The sequence below is a fragment of the Penicillium arizonense genome (assembly GCF_001773325.1).
Source record: "Penicillium arizonense strain CBS 141311 chromosome Unknown PENARI_contig007, whole genome shotgun sequence".
Classification (NCBI taxonomy): domain Eukaryota; kingdom Fungi; phylum Ascomycota; class Eurotiomycetes; order Eurotiales; family Aspergillaceae; genus Penicillium; species Penicillium arizonense.
The window spans coordinates 485,059-504,434 of NW_019173284.1; the positions used below are offsets into that span (position 1 = coordinate 485,059).

The following is a 19,376-nucleotide window of genomic DNA, read 5'->3' on the forward strand; positions in this document are numbered from 1 at the left end:
GATGGCTCTTGGCTCTTCAGATAAGAGTTTGCCGAGAGAGTTGGCAAATCAATTCCACCAAATGGGGAGGTAAGAAAGAGTCGAAAAGACCACAAGAGAGCGTGGCTGACTGCAAGCCAAGTTCCGTGGTGATCAGCTTCTTATAAGAAAGAAAGAGTGGGAAGAGCAGAAAAAGGCACATGTAATGACAGCCATTTCTGATAAGTCGGTGGCGGACTCCACTCGGACCAGAAAAAAAAAAAAAAAAAACCTTCCGAGGAAAGAGCGATGGAGACTTCGGGCGAAGGTCGCCTGGCCGGAAGCATAGAAGTGGAGCACCACGGCTACACTGGAGCTGCCGTCAACCAATCAAGAATGCACGTGGGGGCAGAATCTGAGTGCAGATCGCCACCGCCTGCGGTTCACGGCAGATCTTCGCGGGGACTCAACACGACGTTAACATCGAGTATTTGCGTGGCGTGTACCGTCACCATTTACTGTGTGTCAATGACTCCATGTCGACATATTCTACACATGATACTCCTTTTTTCTATGATAAGTATTCAATTGAATGTACAATGCATGTGGTCCGGACTAATTATTATCTCAAGCTAAAATAGAACAAAATAGAACCTTGGAAGGTGGCGCCAGACATCTCTGAAATCCCTGTTACTCTCGCTCGGACACACGTGCACACTTTCCGGGGCGGGCAGTGGATATAGCCAAGCCTGATGTGATACGCTGGGCCCCTTTACGTAGAGGCTATCCATGCAGGACCTCCGACCACTCAGCGTACAGCATTCACCCATGTGCTCCTCCTCCGCATCTCACCTCTCAACGTCAACTCTCCGCCGTCCACACGTGGGAGCACTCGCGTGTCAAATAAGAGCCAATATCCAATCAATATATATGGATTGAAGGGCTAGAATATCATGGCTGACACGGATCCACGAAAAACAACCCATTCAACTTAAAAGTATACGTTCAGACATGCGAATTGAACCAACCACACGACCAAATCCATCCATGCCACCAATATCTGCGCCGAGCGGGAACATCGGCTTGGCTAATGCTTGCTTCACGCCTTTAGCGTTTGATCCAGCAAAGCCATGCATGTCAAGCATTCGGCGTAGCGAGCGAGGCGTCGCCAAGTGAGCTTCTACAATGCTTGGTGCGCTGCCAACGAGCGTCGCACGTGCTCCTCTTCCGCTCTTGTTGCTGGTTGACATGCCATGTCAGCCAACGCGCACAGAGCGTGTCCTGTCTCGGGGATGGTCTGCTTACAGTAGGATGTGCTTTGAGAGATTGCAATCTACATGTACTTCTTTCTCTACAGAGTACCCACTGGTGCCACTGGCCCCTACTGCTGTGCTTTGTGTATGACACGCTCGTTTTGCATAAGTGTGGTTTTGGTTCCGGTTTTTTTACTTTGTTTCAGGGGCTATACCTTGCGTGGAGACTGGACGATCTCGGGCTCATGCACTGCACCGAGATTATCTCTTAGTGTGTGTTTGATCTGCCGGCCAATAGTTGTGTCTTGATGACATTCCCATGTTCGTGTTGGATGTCCGGCCGCTCTTACAGTAGGTCCCGTCTCCCTGCATCACCCGACACGCCTAGAGATGCATGCATCAGATGCCTTCTAGAAGGTGGATGTCTTCTGGAACGCCCGCTTGTATCAGCTATTGCTTGCATGGACTCCACCAGCTCATTTCACCTGTGGATTGGCAACGTCATCCAGAATGACCAGATAGTTCACCGTAGTGCCCTACCCGACTACAAAGTCCGTCAGTATGTCCGAAACTCAACCCAGATCCAATCGCCCAGCCATAATGCCCGTAGGATCCGAATATAGTACCATCTCGTGCTCATAACATGTTCGTGGCGCACCTTTACCTCCTTGCAGTAGTCCAACCCCATCTCCGGACCTATTGACCGTACCCACCACAGCCGCACTAAACGCTCCTTCAGTTTCACTTTCATTTTCTCGGATACTCGGATGCTAGTGTAACAACATGCCACTAGTTCATCTTGTGGCTTTCAGCTTGGATCGTTTCATTTCCCGCGAACATGCTTCTGCCTGGTCGTAGGGGTTGCCCGTGGTTGTACGGCGACTTTTCATAGGGCTAGCTATGCTATGTGATGTGGTTTCACTGTACCACAGTAGGATCAATCAGATGGCCTCGGATTTATTTGGTGCTTACCTGTATGTTGCTGGAGATTCGCGGATTAGATCCGGATGTAACTGTCCCGTTCGGGTCAGATGGGTGGGAGGTTTGGGATGGGAGTTGCACGACTTTGTTTTTTGTTGTACTATTTAAATAGTAAGTGGTGATAAATGAGTGAATTTGCTTGGCTATTGGCTGTGGAAAAGTCAAATGCTTCAACTTACTTTTCTTGTGATCGGGGGATATATCTGGTGCTGGTGTGATAGGTTTGGTCCTTGTTAATGTTGCGAATTTGTTGCGTTAACACAACGCAAAACTCACAATTAACATTTCACAGGGTCACAAAAGATCAATATGTGAAATGCCGACCTTAGGAAGAATCTGATGTCTGCGTGGTGAATAATCCCCGAGAGGCCCTACACCTGCCCACGGGCACATCCGCGCAACTAGGGCAACAATGTCAACCCTACCAAGTAACCAACCAAATATCCCTACTAACACCCCAGCCAACACCCAGAATCCTCCATGAATCCAGACTCGCCCATATTCCTCCAAACCCCCACAGTCGGCAACAAGACCCCCGTGGCTGGCAACATTCCCGAAGCGGGCAGGGTCAACCTCACCACAATCCCTTCCAATTCCAACCCGGAGCTTCAGCCATCATACTCGAGCCTGGCATTTACAGGCGATAATATTTCCAATGATCAGAAAGCTGGCACATCAGGTGCAGTGCACACATACCACGGCGAACTCAGTTGGCACACGCCAGAACATGCCCAGACATGCTCACCCCCTCTCTGGCAGCCCACGTCTGGAATGACGAGATCGCGAGAAATCGACGCGACCGATCCATATTCCAGAGGGGTGGTAGTGGTATATAAGGATCTGGGGATCGACTGAATCATAGATTCCCAATCTGGCAACGAGCATCGGTTTTCTTTTTGTGTGGTTGTACCACTTACTACAGCTTCACGACTTATTCTATCTACATCTGTTCCTATTCACAGTCCCTATACTGTCACACTTGACATTATTCGACTGTCGATCCGACCAGATCAGACTACAGACCAAACTACAGACCAAACTACAGACAGACAACAGCAACAATGGCGATGATAGACTTGAAAGGCCTGTTCCCAACAGTAACAGCCTTCATCGCATTTATAATTACAATCCTCTGCCTCTTCGCAGGAACGCAGAAGAACTTTATCAGTGGCGCTGATCTCTTGACTGTAAGCCCTATACTTTCCCATCACATTTCCATACCTACCCTTCAACAAAAGCAGAATAAACAAATCTAACAAAAAGAAAAGCTCTACACCCCCTCGAGCCAGACCAAAACCCAAACCACAACCCAAACAAACGTCGCACACGATTTCTACTCGATCCATATAATGTCCTACTGCCAGGGCGAACTAGGCACAACCGACCCAAGCGCGGGCGTCACGCGTAACGTAACAACCTGCTCGAGCCGCACGATTCTCTTCGCTTTCGACCCGACGCAAGCCTGGCCCAAAGAGGTCACCCACGGCGCCGAGCTGGACTGGCCGCGAGTCATCGCTGATGATTTCCACGCTTTCCGTATGACTAGTCGCGCTATGGCTGTGCTGTATTGTATGGGCGTTGGCGCTATCGGTGCCGTGCTTATTGGGCGTGTTTTTGAGACGTTTATGCCGTGGGGTGGTCAGGGTCTTTTTGAATTTTGGTTTTTGATTGTGAGTATTATCCAACAGCTGTCTTCTTCACATATCACATTCTATGCGGGTGGTTCGGTCATATGATTCTTTGATTGTTCCCCAGATTCGGCATTCGGTGTCCGTGCTGTGCATGGTATGCCCCGGAATACTGCATCATATCACTATGATATGAGATGTATCCCGATACTATGTGAGATGGATGTGCTGAATACGACAGTGGCTGACCAAGACCAACCCCAGCTCGGATCCTTCAGCATAAGCGTCGCATCTGTAATCGCAACAGTCATCGCCTTCGACTTCGTATCCCTCATCAACGCACACGGCGAGGGGTCGAACGTGTCAGCGCACTACGGCGACAAATTCCTCGGAATGACCTGGGCCTCGGCGGGGCTATTACTCGCCGGCAGTGTAGCGTCCTTCGTGAACGTGTTCATTCGTGCAGCACGAGCGGTGCCAGCGCCTGCAGTTGAGAAGGACATAGAGGGGTAAAGTAAGGGTACAATAAAACGGAAAGAGTAACGCACGAGAACCAAACGGGGGAATAAAAAGGGGACCAGTCGGAGGACTGATAGCCCGGAGAGGGGGGGAACGGGCGACTGGGGACGGGGTATGATCGGGGCAACTCGCCCATTCCAATTTAGATATTTGTTAGACACGATGTGATTTTGAAATGAAATACTACCTTACTGAGCCCAATCTGATCTTCGGTGGTAATGTAGCTGAAATTGCAGTTGCTAATCCGGCCGCTTGCTTATGCTAGGGGTTTGGGTTTGGGCGCGTGTGGCCAATGGGCGTGTTGGGGATTTGTGTGAGCTGGGAGTCTGTGGTGGTGAGCGTGGTTCATGATTGGCAGCAATGAGAAAGAAAACGGCAGAAGATTCGACTCTAGTCCAGATGTGGTTCTAGGCTTGATAGAAATTCATCGATGCCCTTAGAATCGTGGGAAGTGTATGGGAAGTGGGCAGTGGGAGTTCGAGACTCCCCTCTAGTAACGGGCAAAACTGGGTCTACCGCTATACGACGTCACCACTGTGGAGACTTACAGTATGAGAGATATCAATGTGATTGTGCTCTACATGTAATGAGGTATAGGGATTATTGGATTATTGGATTATTGTTTGAGGTATAATGGCTATCACAGGTTCTTATTATGCCTCATTTTAGGGTTGCTGTTAGGACCACTGTACTCCGGGCATACCTGAGGTAGTTTTCGTTGGATTCCCGGTTTGTCGGCTGGTGACTCCGGCTAAGCCCCGAACTGCCAAGGGTTGTCATTTGTTGCAATGTCAAAGCGCGAATGCGAAGGGGATGCTGTAGGCGTAGGCGGGATTTCCCGGGGCACACCAACCCTTCCTCGGTGAGTTCAAGCCCGAAGGCCTGGTATGGCCATGACCCTGGATAACGGAAGTAGTTGACGAAACGGGGACGGGGCCATGGACAAGACAGGACAGGGGAACGGGACTAGGAAGGTCAAGATTGCCGATGTTCTGGTTCCAAGTGGGGGAGTACGGAAGAGACTATGACGGTTCCAAACAAGGCGGAGGTTAGTCCCGGATATCTATGAAGTCATCTTTTGCTTCAGCCACTCCCTAGACTCACGGAATGGCGTCGACTTTATGGCTCCTTCCTGAGTTTAAATAGCTGCTCTTTCCCCCCATTTGACTTGCCATTTCCTCATTAGTCCATAGTCTCTTCTCTATCCCAACTTCCTCTTCTCTATCCCAACTTCCTCTTCTCTATCCCAACTTCCTCTTCTCTTCTTCTCTTCCTCTCTACACCTCTCACCTTTCTCTACCTTTCTACTTTTCAACCCTTTACCTCTATACATCATGGAGAAGAAAGCTATTCACTTTGGCGGTGGTAACATCGGCCGTGGCTTTGTTGCCGAGTTCCTCCACTCTGCTGGCTTCGAGGTGGTCTTTGTTGATGTCATGGACAGCATCATCTCCTCTCTACAGAACACCAAGTCATACCAAGTCACTGAGGTCAGTGAAGAGGGCGAGTCAACCAAGACCATCACCAACTACCGTGCCATCAACTCCAAGACACATGAGAGCGATGTCATCAAGGAGATCGCAACGGCCGAAATTGTGACCTGCGCCGTGGGCCCCAACATCCTCAAGTTCATCGCCCCCGTGATTGCCAAGGGTATCGATGCCCGCACCGACCCTACCCCATTGGCCGTCGTTGCCTGTGAGAACGCCATTGGTGCTACCGACACTCTACATGGATTCATCAAGGACAACATTGCCGCAGACCGTGTGGACTCTCTCCCAGACCGTGCCCGGTTTGCCAACTCTGCAATCGACCGCATTGTGCCCGCTCAGGCTCCTGACGCCGGTCTCAACGTGCGCATCGAGAAGTTCTACGAGTGGGCTGTGGAGAAGACACCCTTTGGCCAGCACGGCCATCCCGATATCCCAGCCATCCACTGGGTTGACAACCTCGAGCCCTACATTGAGCGCAAGCTGTTCACTGTCAACACTGGCCATGCCACTGCTGCCTACTATGGATACCACCACGGCAAGAAGACTATTGCCGAAGCTCTGAGGGACGACTACATCCGCGGAGTTGTTCGTGATGTTCTCCAAGAGACCGCCGCGCTCATCGTCGACAAACACGAAATCAGCGCCACCGAGCAACAGGAGTACGTCGAGACCATCATTGCTCGCATTTCCAACCCCTACCTCGAAGACAGTGTCGAGCGTGTGGGCCGAGCTCCAATGCGCAAGGTCTCCCGCAAGGAGCGATTCATCGGACCAGCTGCACAGCTGGCCGAGCGTGGAGGAAAGTTCGACTCGTTGATGGGATCTGTTGAGATGGCTCTGCGGTTCCAGAATGTCGAAGGGGATGAGGAGAGTGTGGAACTGGCCAAGGTGCTCAAGGAGAACTCGCCTGCAGATGCGGCTGTACGTCTCACCGGCCTAGACCGTGACCACCCACTGTTCCCCCATGTGGTCAAGGTTGTGGACGGCGTACAATCAGACGCAAAGTAGGAACCTTTCACCCCGCCAACCTCGATCCAACATTTTAACATCACTTTCCAGGGAGGCAGGGCAACCGCGCATCTGATTTGACTTTCAGCTCTTCAGCTCGCATGGGATATGGCGAATACCCGGTACACGGCGCGACGGAAAATCGGATTAGGCTTTGATATGACTTAACGAACTATAGTATGAATAGCAAATGAACAACATTCACAATCTCCCTTTTTACAGTCTTACAACTTACTATCCGCCCAAACAGGCGCTCTCTTCTCCACAAAAGCCCTCAACCCCTCCTTAATATTCTCCCCTTCATTCAACCTCTTCACCCAAGTCTCACTCAACATACTAGTAGCCTCATCCGCCCCAATTCCCTCCCATCCCAACTTCACTCCCTCCCGACTAACAAGCACCGAATCAGGACTATTCCCAGCAATAGTCCCAGCAACCTCCAAAGCCTTCCCAATAACAACCCTCGAAACCTCCCTATCCACCTCCTCCTTCCCCTTCCCACCATCAATAATCCCACTAACATCAACAACAAAATTAACAAGTCCCCACCTCTCCCCTTCCTCAGCACTAACATTCCGCCCCGTAAGAACCATCTCCATAGCCCGCTGCTTCCCAACAGTGCGCACAAGTCTAGGCAACGCCCCCGCCAACGCAACAACCCCGCGCTTCACCTCGGGCAAACCGAAAAGTGTTCGCGAAGTTGCGATTACCAGGTCGCTGTTTATGATCATTTCCGTTCCGCCGCCGAAACAGAGTCCGTTTACGGCGCAGATTATTGGTTTTTTGCCTTTTCGACGGGCGAGGCCGCCAAAGCCACTGGGTGGCATTGGGGTCGTCTTTGATGTGGAGGATGAGGATGAGGATGAGGCGCGCGTATTCCACTCTGTTGGCATTGTGTCAGTTAGATCTGATGGACCCAGACCCCTCTAATTGTAATTTGTAGGTGTGATGGGAGTGATGGAGTGTCTATGTCTTGTACTCACCTTTCAAATCAGCCCCGGCACAAAACGCCCTCCCCATACCCGTCAGTATACCCACGCGCATACTCGGTTCCTCGTCCATCCATTCCCAGACTGCGTGTAGGTCTGCGTGGCCTTGGGCGTTTATGCAGTTGAGGTCTTTTGGTCGGTTTAGGGTTACTAGGAGGATGTGTGGTGCTGGGTAGGAGAGGAGGGCGGCGTGCGGGGTTGGGGGTTGTATGCTGAAGTTTGGCATGTTGGCGTTGGATCTTGGGTTTCAATTGATTGATGTAGGATTGTATATTGGGTTCGGTGGAGCTTGGAGGTCGTATCTGAGTATTGTAGATTGGGTTGTAGGGAGTGGGAGTTGGGGTTATTTGTAGATGCGGAGAATCTGATGAGATGCCGAGGGCCGATCGGTGTGGAGTTCTCGGCTTTGCCGTTGCTCGATTACTATTCACTACAGTGTTGACTACTGATTCCTGTATACAGTATTCGGTCTACTTTCCGTGAAGCAAGCACAGTATACCTGGATAAATTTGTGATTCTCATTTGTAGTTTGTTCTCTTGACAGGTAGAGAACAGATCAACTCGCCCATCCTATTAACGCCAGAAGCCGCTCTGCAAGCAAAATTTACTAGTTACTATGGATATCAATAGGAGAAACAAAACAATTGCCATAGGATCGTGACTATCAATAGCTGACACACTCATGCCTTGTTGATCCAGCCGCTGTGTACCATGAAGTCGTAGATGCGACTGGTCTTGGTACCCTCGATCTTCAGTCATGTCAGTAAGAGATTGCACAGTAGTTGGAGTGAAAGGATACTGAACATACCTTGCAAATTGTTCTTGCGTCTTTCTTCTTCAGGCTGCCGCCTTGCTTCATTGCTTCCTTCAATAATGTCTCCTTGATCACGAGGTATGGCTTTGGCATAATACGCAGCACGTTGCAGACCTCTATTTCCTCCTTTGTGAGGAGGTGCAAGTCGGCTGCGGTGTCATTGTCCAGTTTCCATGCTGGTAGCCCGCTCAGTGGCGGTACTACGTATTTCGTCTTGGATGGCTGAGGAGGAGGTGCTTCTCCGTCCACGGCGAAGGCGCGGTCAAAGTCATTCAATGGTTCATCATTGGCATCTGTCGGTGCGTGGGGGTTGGCAGCCTTTTGTAACCGTAGCGGCAGTTCGGGTGTTGTCAATTGAGTCGCCGCCACCGGAGTCTCTGTTAGCTGTGCCGGTTTAGGACGTGCGCTGGCAAAGCGATCGAACGAGCCCTGGGGAAGCAGTCGTTGTACGCGCTGCTGCTTATCCTGTTCATACTTCTCGCCGGCCTTCAGGTCCCCGATGCCCATCTGTCGCCATTCTTGGAGTTGGGAGATGGCCAGGCGGAGGTTGTGCTCGTACTCCAAACCTTTGTTGACTTCTTCAAAGTCTTTCCGGTTCATCATCCGTGCCAAAGGTTTGGCTTTGTTCAACAGATCGCGCTCTTCCTTTGATCGCTTCTTGTCGAGGGCAGTGTTCTTGCGGTATTCGAGGAGGTTGTGCTCGAAGAGGATCTTCTTGCGCTCTGTTCGCGCGGTAAGGCGGGAATTATAAATGTCGACCACGGTCATCTTCAGCTCCGTCTCTGCATCTGGCTCGCCGTTCTCATTGAGACCAGCTCCAGGCTCAAAGGTCATATGCTGCACCGCCTCCTCGGCATCGTTCAAGAACTCCGTCTCAAACTCCAGTCGTCCAGGCATGTAGCCCTGCACTTCGTGACATGCCGGTACACTGGCAGTTGGTTTCTGCTTTGGTGTGGTGGGTGGCGCGGCCTTGGCTGCATCTTTGCGCTCTTCAATACGCCGTTTCTTGCGCGTCTGGAACTCCTCTTTCGAGATCGAATCTTGTAAGCTTCGATCGTCTGGGTCGGCGCGGTCTGCAAGCGGGAAGTTGCCGCTCTCGATGTATGTGTCATAGTAGTGATCGCGAACTTCGTCCTTGCTGCGGTAGCCGCCAATGTGGTCTGCGATGTCGGCCCATGAGCCGAGTCCGTAGATCTCAGCGCCTTCCAGTAATAATAACTCCTCATCAGCACCCCAGTCTTCTTGGAAGATGGGAACGGAGTTCTGTTCAATCACTTGGAATGGATGTGAAGCGGGGTCGTGGTTTTTCGAGCTTTGTCCGGCGGAGAAGCACGGGACACAGAGGTCATATTCGGGACAGGAGGGATGTGAACACGAAATGCGAACCTGATGGAAGGATCAACGTTAGCTTCTGGGTGATAGACACTCATGGTTGGGGTCCTTACCGTTGATGTGACATCAATGGAGCACACGTCGCAATGGAACTTGGTGCCTGCCTCGGTGCCGCGCGATGCGGTCTTCTTGCGAATCACACCCATTGGTTCAGTAACTCTTTCATCCTCCGCTTTGACGCGTGTGTCAAGGACCCAGTTTCAGAGGGTCGAGGAGGGTAGAGGTGAGGTGAGGTCCGGGGTAAGTCTCCGCAGATCGGAGCGGGGAATAATCGAAGCTTAAGCTTCAGACAAAAGTCACGGTAGCCCAATAGTCCAATAGTCCAATAGTACTGAGTCGTGAGTCCTGAGACTAGAGTCCGAGGCACAGCTGTTGGTGACGGGACGTTCACCCTTGAATGTGGCGGAGTCGTGGCTGAGCCCTGCCTCTGGCGTGTATTATTACCATACAGCCCTATCGGCACTTCCGTGACTGGCTCAGCCAACCACAGTTGTAATCTATGTATTTTGTTTACAGGGGCTTCCCCTCTTCTCCTTCACTTCCATCTTCATCTTCAACTTCAACTTCATTTTCTTTCATTAGTTGTGCTTCCGGATAAAAGTGGTCTGATTCCTCGTGCACCGTTGCTCATTTAAAAAGGCTTTCTTCTCGGGCCTTTCGCATGTGTTGATCTTCGGATTCTGGCACTCTGCAACACCACGCATTGCGGTCGGCTTCTTGGACTTTCACATCTTCACTCTTGATCCTTTGCACCAACCGCCACAATGTCCTGGAGGCTCACTAAAAGTATGTTCACTGGCAGTTGGTCTCCCTCTCCCCCTCACCCGTCCCTGCACTGCAGACGATCTGAACAATGGCTAATTGCATGTGCTTCAGAATTGAAGGAGACGCATCTGGCGCCCCTGACCAACTTCGGTCGATCGTCCTCTACCTCGACGATCAAGGGCGACTCGAACGGTGACGAGGCTCAGACACCTGTGGCCTCTAACACTCCCAGCATCTCTTCTGCCACGCCGTCAACAAATGGCATTTGTACGTAGTGACTCCATGATCGGGTGTGCATCCCACTAATTGCTTCAACAGCGGCCTCCGAATCTCTTGTCTCTCCTCCTGTGGCTCCCGTGAACCCAGGTATTCTCATTGTCACTCTCCACGAAGGACGCGATTTTTCTCTGTCCCCTCATTTCCAGCAGATCTTCAACTCGCATTTCCAGAACAACTCTTACGCACCATCGTCTTTACGCCCTAGCACCTCCTCATCGTCACATTCATCCCAGAATCAACCAGGCTCCTATGTGCCCTCAGGCCGCCCACAATCCACAAGTGGGGGAATAAATGCCGCTCCCACTATCCACGGTCGCTATTCCACCAAATATCTTCCTTATGCCCTCCTTGACTTCGAAAAGAACCAGGTCTTTGTGGACGCTGTTTCGGGTTCTCCCGAGAGCCCATTGTGGGCAGGTGACAGCACAGCCTTCAAATTCGATGTGTCCCGGAAGACAGAGTTGAATGTGCAGTTGTACCTGCGCAACCCTGCTGCCCGGCCTGGTGCCGGCCGTAGTGAGGACATCTTCTTGGGCGCATGTAAGGTCCACCCTCGGTTTGAGGAGGCCCAGCAACCATACGTGGAGGATCCCAAACTGAGCAAGAAGGACAACCAGAAGGCGGCTGCGGCTCATGAAGAGCAGGCACGTCAAGCTAGTGGGCCTGGTCAGTCGGGTGCCGAATGGCTGGATCTTCAATTCGGTGCTGGCTCGATCAAGATTGGTGTTTCTTTCGTGGAGAACAGGCAGCGCAGTCTCAAGATGGAAGACTTTGATTTGCTCAAGGTCGTTGGCAAGGGTAGTTTCGGCAAGGTCATGCAGGTCATGTAAGGGACCGATTTTTCAGGTTTTTGGGCGATACTAACTATCTGGACAGGAAGAAGGACACCGGCCGAATTTACGCCCTCAAGACTATCCGGAAGGCTCACATTATCTCGCGATCGGAAGTCACACATACGCTTGCTGAGCGATCTGTGCTTGCACAGATAAACAACCCGTTCATTGTTCCACTGAAATTCTCATTCCAGTCGCCTGAGAAGCTGTATCTTGTTCTGGCATTTGTGAACGGTGGAGAGTTGTTCCATCACTTGCAAAGGGAACAGCGATTCGACATCAACAGAGCCCGTTTCTACACCGCAGAGTTGCTGTGCGCTCTCGAGTGTCTGCACGGCTTTAAGGTTATTTACCGAGATCTCAAGCCTGAGAACATTCTTCTCGATTACACTGGACATATTGCTCTTTGCGATTTCGGTCTTTGCAAGCTGGACATGAAGGACGAGGATCGGACAAACAGTAAGTTTCATCATTGCTGTGACCCTAAGCCCCTGCTAACTGGATCTAGCCTTCTGTGGAACTCCCGAATATCTCGCCCCCGAACTTCTCCTTGGCAATGGCTACACCAAGTCCGTCGATTGGTGGACTTTGGGTGTCCTGCTCTACGAGATGCTAACGGGCCTTCCCCCATTCTATGATGAGAACACCAACGAGATGTACCGCAAGATCTTGCAAGAGCCTTTGACTTTCCCTACCAGCGATATTGTCCCGCCTGCCGCTCGGGATCTTCTCACTCGATTGCTAGACCGTGATCCCGTGCGCCGACTGGGCGCCAACGGCGCTGCTGAAATCAAGTCGCACCACTTCTTCGCCAACATTGACTGGCGCAAGCTCCTCCAGAGAAAGTACGAGCCCAGCTTCCGGCCGAACGTGGTATGTATCCTTTGCTGTATAATATATGACCAACTCACTAACATTTTCTAGGTGGACGCCCGTGACACGGATAACTTCGACCGCGAGTTCACTTCCGAGGCACCCCAGGACTCCTATGTCGAGGGACCCGTCCTGTCGCAGACCATGCAGCAACAATTCGCAGGCTGGTCCTATAACCGGCCAGTGGCTGGTCTCGGCGATGCAGGCGGAAGTGTCAAAGACCCATCCTTCGGTAGCATCCCGGAGTAGATAGAGGTTTCCTCTTAGCGTCAATTTAGATCGAGAAATACTGATCGGTGAGCCAGAAAGAGAGATTGGGGGGTTTCATAGAACGCTTCTCCTTTGTTACTTTTTTTCACTGTGTACGCCTTTCATTCACATATCACCAATCTTGATCTTTTCTTTTCTCTCTTCTTTTACTCTTCATCTTGTTGATTTCCCCATCACAAAGGAGTCTGTGGCATCTTGATATCGGAGTCGCTCCCTGATCTCGAGACGACATTGTTTCTTCTCGTGTCATCTTTTCTATTGAGCGCTTTGGTTTGGATTTCTTTTGCTCGATCTTCTTTGATTGTGTTTCCCATTCCCTCCAGGCAGGTTCCTTTCTTCCTTGTTTCGTTCGTTTTCAGGCGGTCATTACCTGTGCCCTTGTTGTGTATTGTCGATAAAACTTTACAATGGACAATGCCAGAGAGTCTTGGATCTATCATGATATACTATTGTAGTAACTTGTAGATGGGGCCTGGAGGCCCTCGGAACAAGGTCAAATACTTTGGTCACCGAGTCTCTTGTCACTGTGTTTATAGTAGACTGAATCATCTGCACTTGGTGGATCGTCTAACCAAAACTTTTAGGGCAAATTGAGTATCTCTAACCAGATAAGAATCTCTCGTCGCTAATAAAATTTCGCAAGGTCAATCAGAGGCAAGCCTCTGAGATGGTATATACCTATGTTTCTAATGCAGCTTTCTCTTACCAGAGTGTGGGAAAGCCTCGTGCGGGCTGATTCTCTCCTCATGCTTCCTTTGCCTTGGCTGAGCGTGAGACAGATGACGAGGTATATCAATAGTTTTAGGAGGATTTTGGCTGGGGCAAGCTTCAAATTGGGTTTTATTCAAAATTTACCTACGCTAGTTACATTTCATCATCCATGGATTAATTGAAAATAAACTCGATATACGTTGATGTGCTCTAGAATATCCAACTACATCTATTTGCGGACAAAATGGGCTTTGATCAATGTTGAGAACTTTCGGAGGCCGACCGTTGATTTTCTAAGCTTCTGTATCCTCTGTAATGTTTCTATCAAGGAATAAGTGGTCCTTAGAATGTGCCTAGTCGCGGTAAGGTCAGTAATTGCAGCTTTGATTAGGGCACGCCTTACCCCCCGCCCTTACATGCAGGACCCTCTGCGCCCTACTCTGTAGATACAGCAGTTGTGCTGGGAACCATGCCAATTTGGAGAAAAGAGCTTCATATCTTGATCGTCATTTCAAGCGGGAGCATGATCATCTTTTCCATATCTAAGTCTTCAGCTCGAGCCGCCACACTGTTCCACCGCACCATCCTATACAGTATCTCGAGAAAAGAGTGCAGCACAAATTACCATCAACAAACTACAGTACAGTAGATAGGAACATATATGCATCAATAATATAACAATAGACCTAACCAGGCCGGAACCTCCCGGATAGAGAAAGAACAGCTGTAATTGTATCTAGCCAGTCTCAAGGTTTCCTCCAGATCAAGATACATCGTAGCGGAATTACACAAAGTAAGAAAAAAGAAAAGAAAAAGTCGGACACACGTTAAGACGCCGGTCGCAATCAACAATCAACTGACTCGTCAGTCGGAGAACAAACGATCTACCTAACTCTCCACCAAACAGAACCCCGGTGCTTTTCCTTTCATTTACTCGGCCTCGGCAGCATCGGCTTCATCCACCGCCTGCTCCTGCTCTGCTTCGGCTTCAGCTTCGGGCTCAGCTTCAGGGGCGCCGTTGGTTGCACTGGCGGGCTCTTCATCTCCGTCTCCGTTGATGTCAATCAGAGACTCGGATGAAGGGGGCTCGGGGACGATACCCTCCTTCTCCAGGCGGATGTACTCATCCCACTCGGGGAAGAGGTCGTCGTCGGTAGAGGCGACGTCTGGGGCACCGGGTGGAACACCGATGAGGCGGGCGACCTTGGTCTTGTTAGATTGCTCTAGGGACTCCTTCCATTGGACAACGAGCTTGGCAGCACTAGAAGGCTTGTAGGTCTGAGCGAAGAGGACAGCCTCGGCGATGCGGTTGGTCTGGATGAGAAGAGCAATGCAGCCATCGATATCGCCGAGGGACCAGAGTGTAGAGAAGGCGACGTTGTGGAGGCCTGATTCAGAGGCCTGGGCAGCCAGGGACTTGAGGCCTTCGCGGTTGTTGCTGGCGGTGTGCAGCAACAGCAGAGAACCGACGTCCTTGGCGTTGGTGAAGCATTCTTGCGCCAGGGCGAGGTTCCAGCCAGCCAAGGCGGCGTCACCGACGATCTTCCACTTGTGTTCGACGTTGGCCTCGCGGGCGATCACGAGGGCAGTCTCGAGGTCGTTCAGGGCGAGAGCCAGGTCGAAACGGTGCTCGGGGTCTGTTGCGACTTCGAGGGCCATCTCCTTGTATCCTTGGCCTTCGAGGAATCGGGCGACCTTGTTCATCTGGTCTTGGGGAACATCCTTGAGGAGCTCGGCGGCCATGTCCATGTCGCCGCGCAGCACCACTGTCTGATACTCGACCATGCTGAGGGAGAGGCTGAAGGAGGTGGCGTTCACATCCTTGTCGGCAAGGTAGATACGACCATCCCGGGGCAGGTAGCCTAGGACGTACATTGGTTGGTCGAAGTGGGAGATTGTGTATGTCTGGTCGCCGACAAGGTAGTTCAGGCGGTTCGTGGAGTTGGTGTAGATGAAACAGTCTCCAACCCACTGTCCAGTCCGGACAGACTCGTTGATGGTGGCAACCAACTCAACAGCGGCCTCAACACCATCCTCGTCGGCTTCACCGGCGTTCAGGCCGTTGATGTATTCCTCACGAGAATAGCGGAGAACGTAAAAGTCTTCGTCACAAGCGAGGGTAACCAGTTCACCAGATTCGGACCAGTAAACCTAGAACAATTAGCTTGATTTCATCACATCTTCGGAGAAAACTTACGGATTTGGGGTCAGCTTCGATCCTGCGGACTAGGCTGCCAGTCTCCCAGTCGAAGAAGCCGATTCCACCTTGGCCCTTCACACCAAGAAGAACGCCATCGGACAGACCCTCGGCTTGGAAGCCAACATCAAGACCAGCACTCTGCTCCTTGAAGTTTTTGAAGATCTTAACACTCGTCGATGACTCGCGGATAGCGTAGTCGTTGCTGTTGTCCTTGGCGCCCCAGGCGAAGTCGAGGGCCTGTCCAAAGGCCTTGTTTCGCCACGCCAATGCGGTGTAGATGATATACTCTCCATCACCACAGACAGAAACGAAACGGCCATTAGGAGAGTGCGACAGAGTCTGGGGGTAGACCTCACACTGACCGAGATCCTTCGTTGGTAGCATGAGAGGCTCGCCATCCTTGATGCTGGCATCACCGCCCTTAATTACTGACGAGACGACTTCACTGTGTCTGGCCCAGATAAGCTTACCAGATCCATCCATGGAAACGGCAGGCTCCTCGCGGCCCATCTTCACTACTACCGCACCATCGTCGAAACCCATGGCAATCCCCTGTCTGCCTCTCTGGTAAGAAACACACCATGCGCGCTCGAGGCCATAGCTTAATGACTGCTCCAATCGGTAGGTGTTTGCGTGCCAGATTTTAATAGTGCCATCCTCGGAACCAGAGATAATCACAGGCAATTCGGGGTGGTAACAAGCGAAAGAGACGTTGCTTGTGTGGCCTTCGAGAGTTGCGATGAGTGCCTTTGTGGTGTAATCCCAGACCTTCACGGTCTTGTCGTCGGAAGTGGTGAGGAGGTAAGGCTTATCAGCCTGGGGATAATAATCGACATGGTTCACACCCTTCGTCTCGTGGGCTTCGAGGGTGAAGTTGGCATGGGGAGAGCCGAGGTTCCAGATCTTGACGGTCCGGTCCAAACAAGCAGAGGCGAAAGTGTTGGTATCCTTCGGGTTAATCGCCATGCCCATCACATAGTGGCTGTGGCCCTCGAAGACCTGCACACACTTCCAGCCCTTCTCCCAATCCCAAAGCTTAATTGTCATGTCATCGGAGGCTGTGAGCACGAACGGCTGGGTAGGGTGAACGGCGATGGAACGGATGTAGTCCGGGTGTGCTTCAAAGGAGGTAATTTTTTCGGAGGTGTTGTAGTTGTAGACACGCAGTTGGAAGTCATCTGAACCGCAGACAATCCAGTTCTTCCGCGCAATGAAACGACCAGCACGAACGGGGACATCGGTGAGTTCGAATGTTTTGATAATGGACTGGAGAGCATCGGTTAGATGAGAGCAAGAAGGGGCGCAATCTCCAGTCGTACCTGTGATTCATAAGACCAGATGTAGACATGACCTGGACCGGGAAGTGATTAGCGCATTGGACATCCCATCAACTGCCCTCCTAACGTACCGCTGTACAAGGTTGTCAAGATCTAAGATAGTTAGTTTCAACGAATCCATAAAGATATTTGGAGGACTTACCCATGGCTCTGTAGGGTGAAAATCAATGCCCTTTACCCGCTCGGAGCGGGCAAACAGCTGCCTCTGAATTGGAACATTCTCGTTAGCAATCCCCTCCAATTGTACATGTCGGGGTGAGGTGTCATGTCGCTATATCCTTCGAGGGCATATTCAAAGCGACATGAAGCACTCCTCATCTTGCGTACCTTGACGTCGAGCCGCATGTTGTGTGGGGGATGAGACGAGTGTTTGTGTGGTGCGGCGTTGGGCCAGCGACAGCGAGGGGGATTCCGCGAGCCGCTCAGTCAGCCCGAATGGTAGGGAGGAACAGGCCTCGAATTAAGGTAGGAATTGAGGGTATTAACAGAGGATTGAGATGATGGAGAGCTTGAGGGAGAGCACTTCAGGGACAGCAATGTATGTGTCCACAAGGGATTCCCGCCTTGGCTCACCGCCTTCCACTCTATCAGTCCTATACAACTTTCTATCTACGACTTGTCGCAATCAAATTATGATATTGTTAGTTTGCTTGCATTGGACATAATAGCTTTCAGGTAGACTGCCCTCTTTCTTCGGCCCTGTTAAATTGTATGAGTTGATATTATAGGGCACTCTTAATTGAGCCGAACCCTCTAAGTATAAGTTATATATCGAAGTACTAACGTTAATGGGGAATGGTGAACGACGCGTACAAAAAAAAAAAAAAAAAAGAAAAAAGAAAACCCTGGAATTATCCAATCCCTGCTGAGAACACTGTACGTAGATAGTAGCTACTTGTATCAATTCTACGGTCGAGACCAATAAGATCGTTGGATTTGAGAAACATGTATTCAAAGCGACCTCTAGTAGTAGTAGTTACAGAGAGTAAAATTCACAGCCATTCCAGAATTGCTGTTTAGTTGCCACGCTCGAAGTAAGACCACTGGCCGGGTTGAGGCTTCTCCTCGAGTTCCTCCCACCTGAAAATGTGTCAGCGGATGTCCAGGCATATGGAGCCCATTTTCACTTACACCTTAGCCTTGGCCAGCTCATCGACAAGCTTGAGCTCTGCCTCAGCAACCTGGATGACCTCCTCGATGAGACCAGCGCCAATTTGTTGCTCAATCAGAGAGATCCTGTACAAGAGATTAGCGACATGTTCTAATATACCCGGCCAAGCCAGGATTCAGGCGCACGTACTGGTCGGCATCAAGGGCAGGCTCGCTCTCCCATTTCATCTCCTCGTTGTAGAAGTCGGACTCGGCCTTCTCGGTGGTCTCGCTGGCCTCGGCCATGATGTTGTGCCATTCGGCCTCTTGTTGCGGGGTGCGGGCGGGACCCTCGGTGGTGGCTGTGAGTTCTTCGCCATCCCATTCAACTCCACGAGCATCGTCACTTCCATCTTTCTGCTGGGCGGCGGCGTGAGTGAAACCACCGTCGGGGCGCTGGAGCTTGGTGAACCGCTCAGGCTCGGCTCCCACGGTCTTCCGAACGCGCTCCAACCAGGCGTCAAAGCCGGCGGGCTTCTGGGATTCGATAATTTGGAGACGGTGGCGGGTCAATGCCTCAACGGATTGGCGGTAGGCGGAGGATTCGGGGAACATCTGCAACTTCTGCAGAGTAGTCGAGTAAAGGTAGATCAAAGTCGGACGAGGGCTAGGGTGGGTGAAAAGACCAGTCAAGCCGGTTGGAGCAAAGGGCTCCAAGTACCGGGGCTTGACATTGGCCAGTAGCCGGAGTGTAGACCGCATTGTGAATGGATTTGTGGTGTATCGAAGTCGCACCGGTTAGGGAGGGCGAAGTGTCGAAGTCGGCCCGGAGCGGATTAACCCGATGTTCCACCCAAACGGCAGGGGGAAAGACGCATCTCGCCTTTTTCTTTAACCATCAAAGCCTCACGTCTGGATTGCTTCGGGCTGTGTGCATTTCTGTTTTGTTCTCAGCTCCGGGGCGCTATAGTCGCTAAGTGCTGC

The 19,376-nt window shown here is 51.2% G+C and overlaps 7 protein-coding genes across 7 annotated transcripts; 3 read left to right on the plus strand and 4 right to left on the minus strand.

Annotated features, from left to right (window-relative positions):
* Positions 1–3,253: 3,253 nt before the first annotated feature.
* PENARI_c007G09387 (SUR7/PalI family protein) lies at positions 3,254–4,333 on the plus strand (the record flags this gene model as incomplete). The annotated part of the gene is made up of 3 exons (XM_022631112.1): positions 3,254–3,379; positions 3,461–3,862; positions 4,085–4,333. 3 exons carry the CDS (start codon positions 3,254–3,256, stop codon positions 4,331–4,333), a joined length of 777 nt encoding a protein of 258 aa, XP_022489442.1.
* Positions 4,334–5,673: 1,340 nt separating this feature from the next.
* PENARI_c007G02169 (mannitol-1-phosphate 5-dehydrogenase) lies at positions 5,674–6,840 on the plus strand (the record flags this gene model as incomplete). Its single annotated transcript, XM_022630776.1, has 1 exon — positions 5,674–6,840. The coding sequence occupies one exon, from the start codon at positions 5,674–5,676 to the stop codon at positions 6,838–6,840; it is 1,167 nt and encodes a 388-aa protein (XP_022489049.1).
* A 147-nt stretch (positions 6,841–6,987) lies between these two features.
* On the minus strand, positions 6,988–8,055 carry PENARI_c007G07726 (enoyl-CoA hydratase/isomerase family protein; the record flags this gene model as incomplete). The annotated part of the gene is made up of 3 exons (XM_022631041.1): positions 6,988–6,992; positions 7,076–7,723; positions 7,824–8,055. The coding sequence occupies 3 exons, from the start codon at positions 8,053–8,055 to the stop codon at positions 6,988–6,990; spliced, it is 885 nt and encodes a 294-aa protein (XP_022489139.1).
* Positions 8,056–8,509: 454 nt separating this feature from the next.
* Positions 8,510–10,181, minus strand: adaB (chromatin-binding transcription regulator ADA2; the record flags this gene model as incomplete). The annotated part of the gene is made up of 3 exons (XM_022631170.1): positions 8,510–8,578; positions 8,638–10,029; positions 10,089–10,181. 3 exons carry the CDS (start codon positions 10,179–10,181, stop codon positions 8,510–8,512), a joined length of 1,554 nt encoding a protein of 517 aa, XP_022489246.1.
* A 618-nt stretch (positions 10,182–10,799) lies between these two features.
* Positions 10,800–13,034, plus strand: PENARI_c007G00780 (serine/threonine-protein kinase; the record flags this gene model as incomplete). The annotated part of the gene is made up of 6 exons (XM_022630713.1): positions 10,800–10,821; positions 10,912–11,067; positions 11,119–11,905; positions 11,956–12,371; positions 12,421–12,785; positions 12,837–13,034. The coding sequence occupies 6 exons, from the start codon at positions 10,800–10,802 to the stop codon at positions 13,032–13,034; spliced, it is 1,944 nt and encodes a 647-aa protein (XP_022489236.1).
* Positions 13,035–14,696: 1,662 nt separating this feature from the next.
* Positions 14,697–17,648, minus strand: PENARI_c007G04930 (coatomer subunit beta'; the record flags this gene model as incomplete). The annotated part of the gene is made up of 6 exons (XM_022630918.1): positions 14,697–15,917; positions 15,964–17,232; positions 17,286–17,317; positions 17,375–17,396; positions 17,446–17,508; positions 17,631–17,648. The coding sequence occupies 6 exons, from the start codon at positions 17,646–17,648 to the stop codon at positions 14,697–14,699; spliced, it is 2,625 nt and encodes an 874-aa protein (XP_022489168.1).
* Positions 17,649–18,319: 671 nt separating this feature from the next.
* Positions 18,320–19,154, minus strand: PENARI_c007G03535 (complex I NDUFA5 subunit family protein; the record flags this gene model as incomplete). Its single annotated transcript, XM_022630846.1, has 3 exons — positions 18,320–18,383; positions 18,435–18,539; positions 18,604–19,154. 3 exons carry the CDS (start codon positions 19,152–19,154, stop codon positions 18,320–18,322), a joined length of 720 nt encoding a protein of 239 aa, XP_022489296.1.
* Positions 19,155–19,376: the final 222 nt, after the last annotated feature.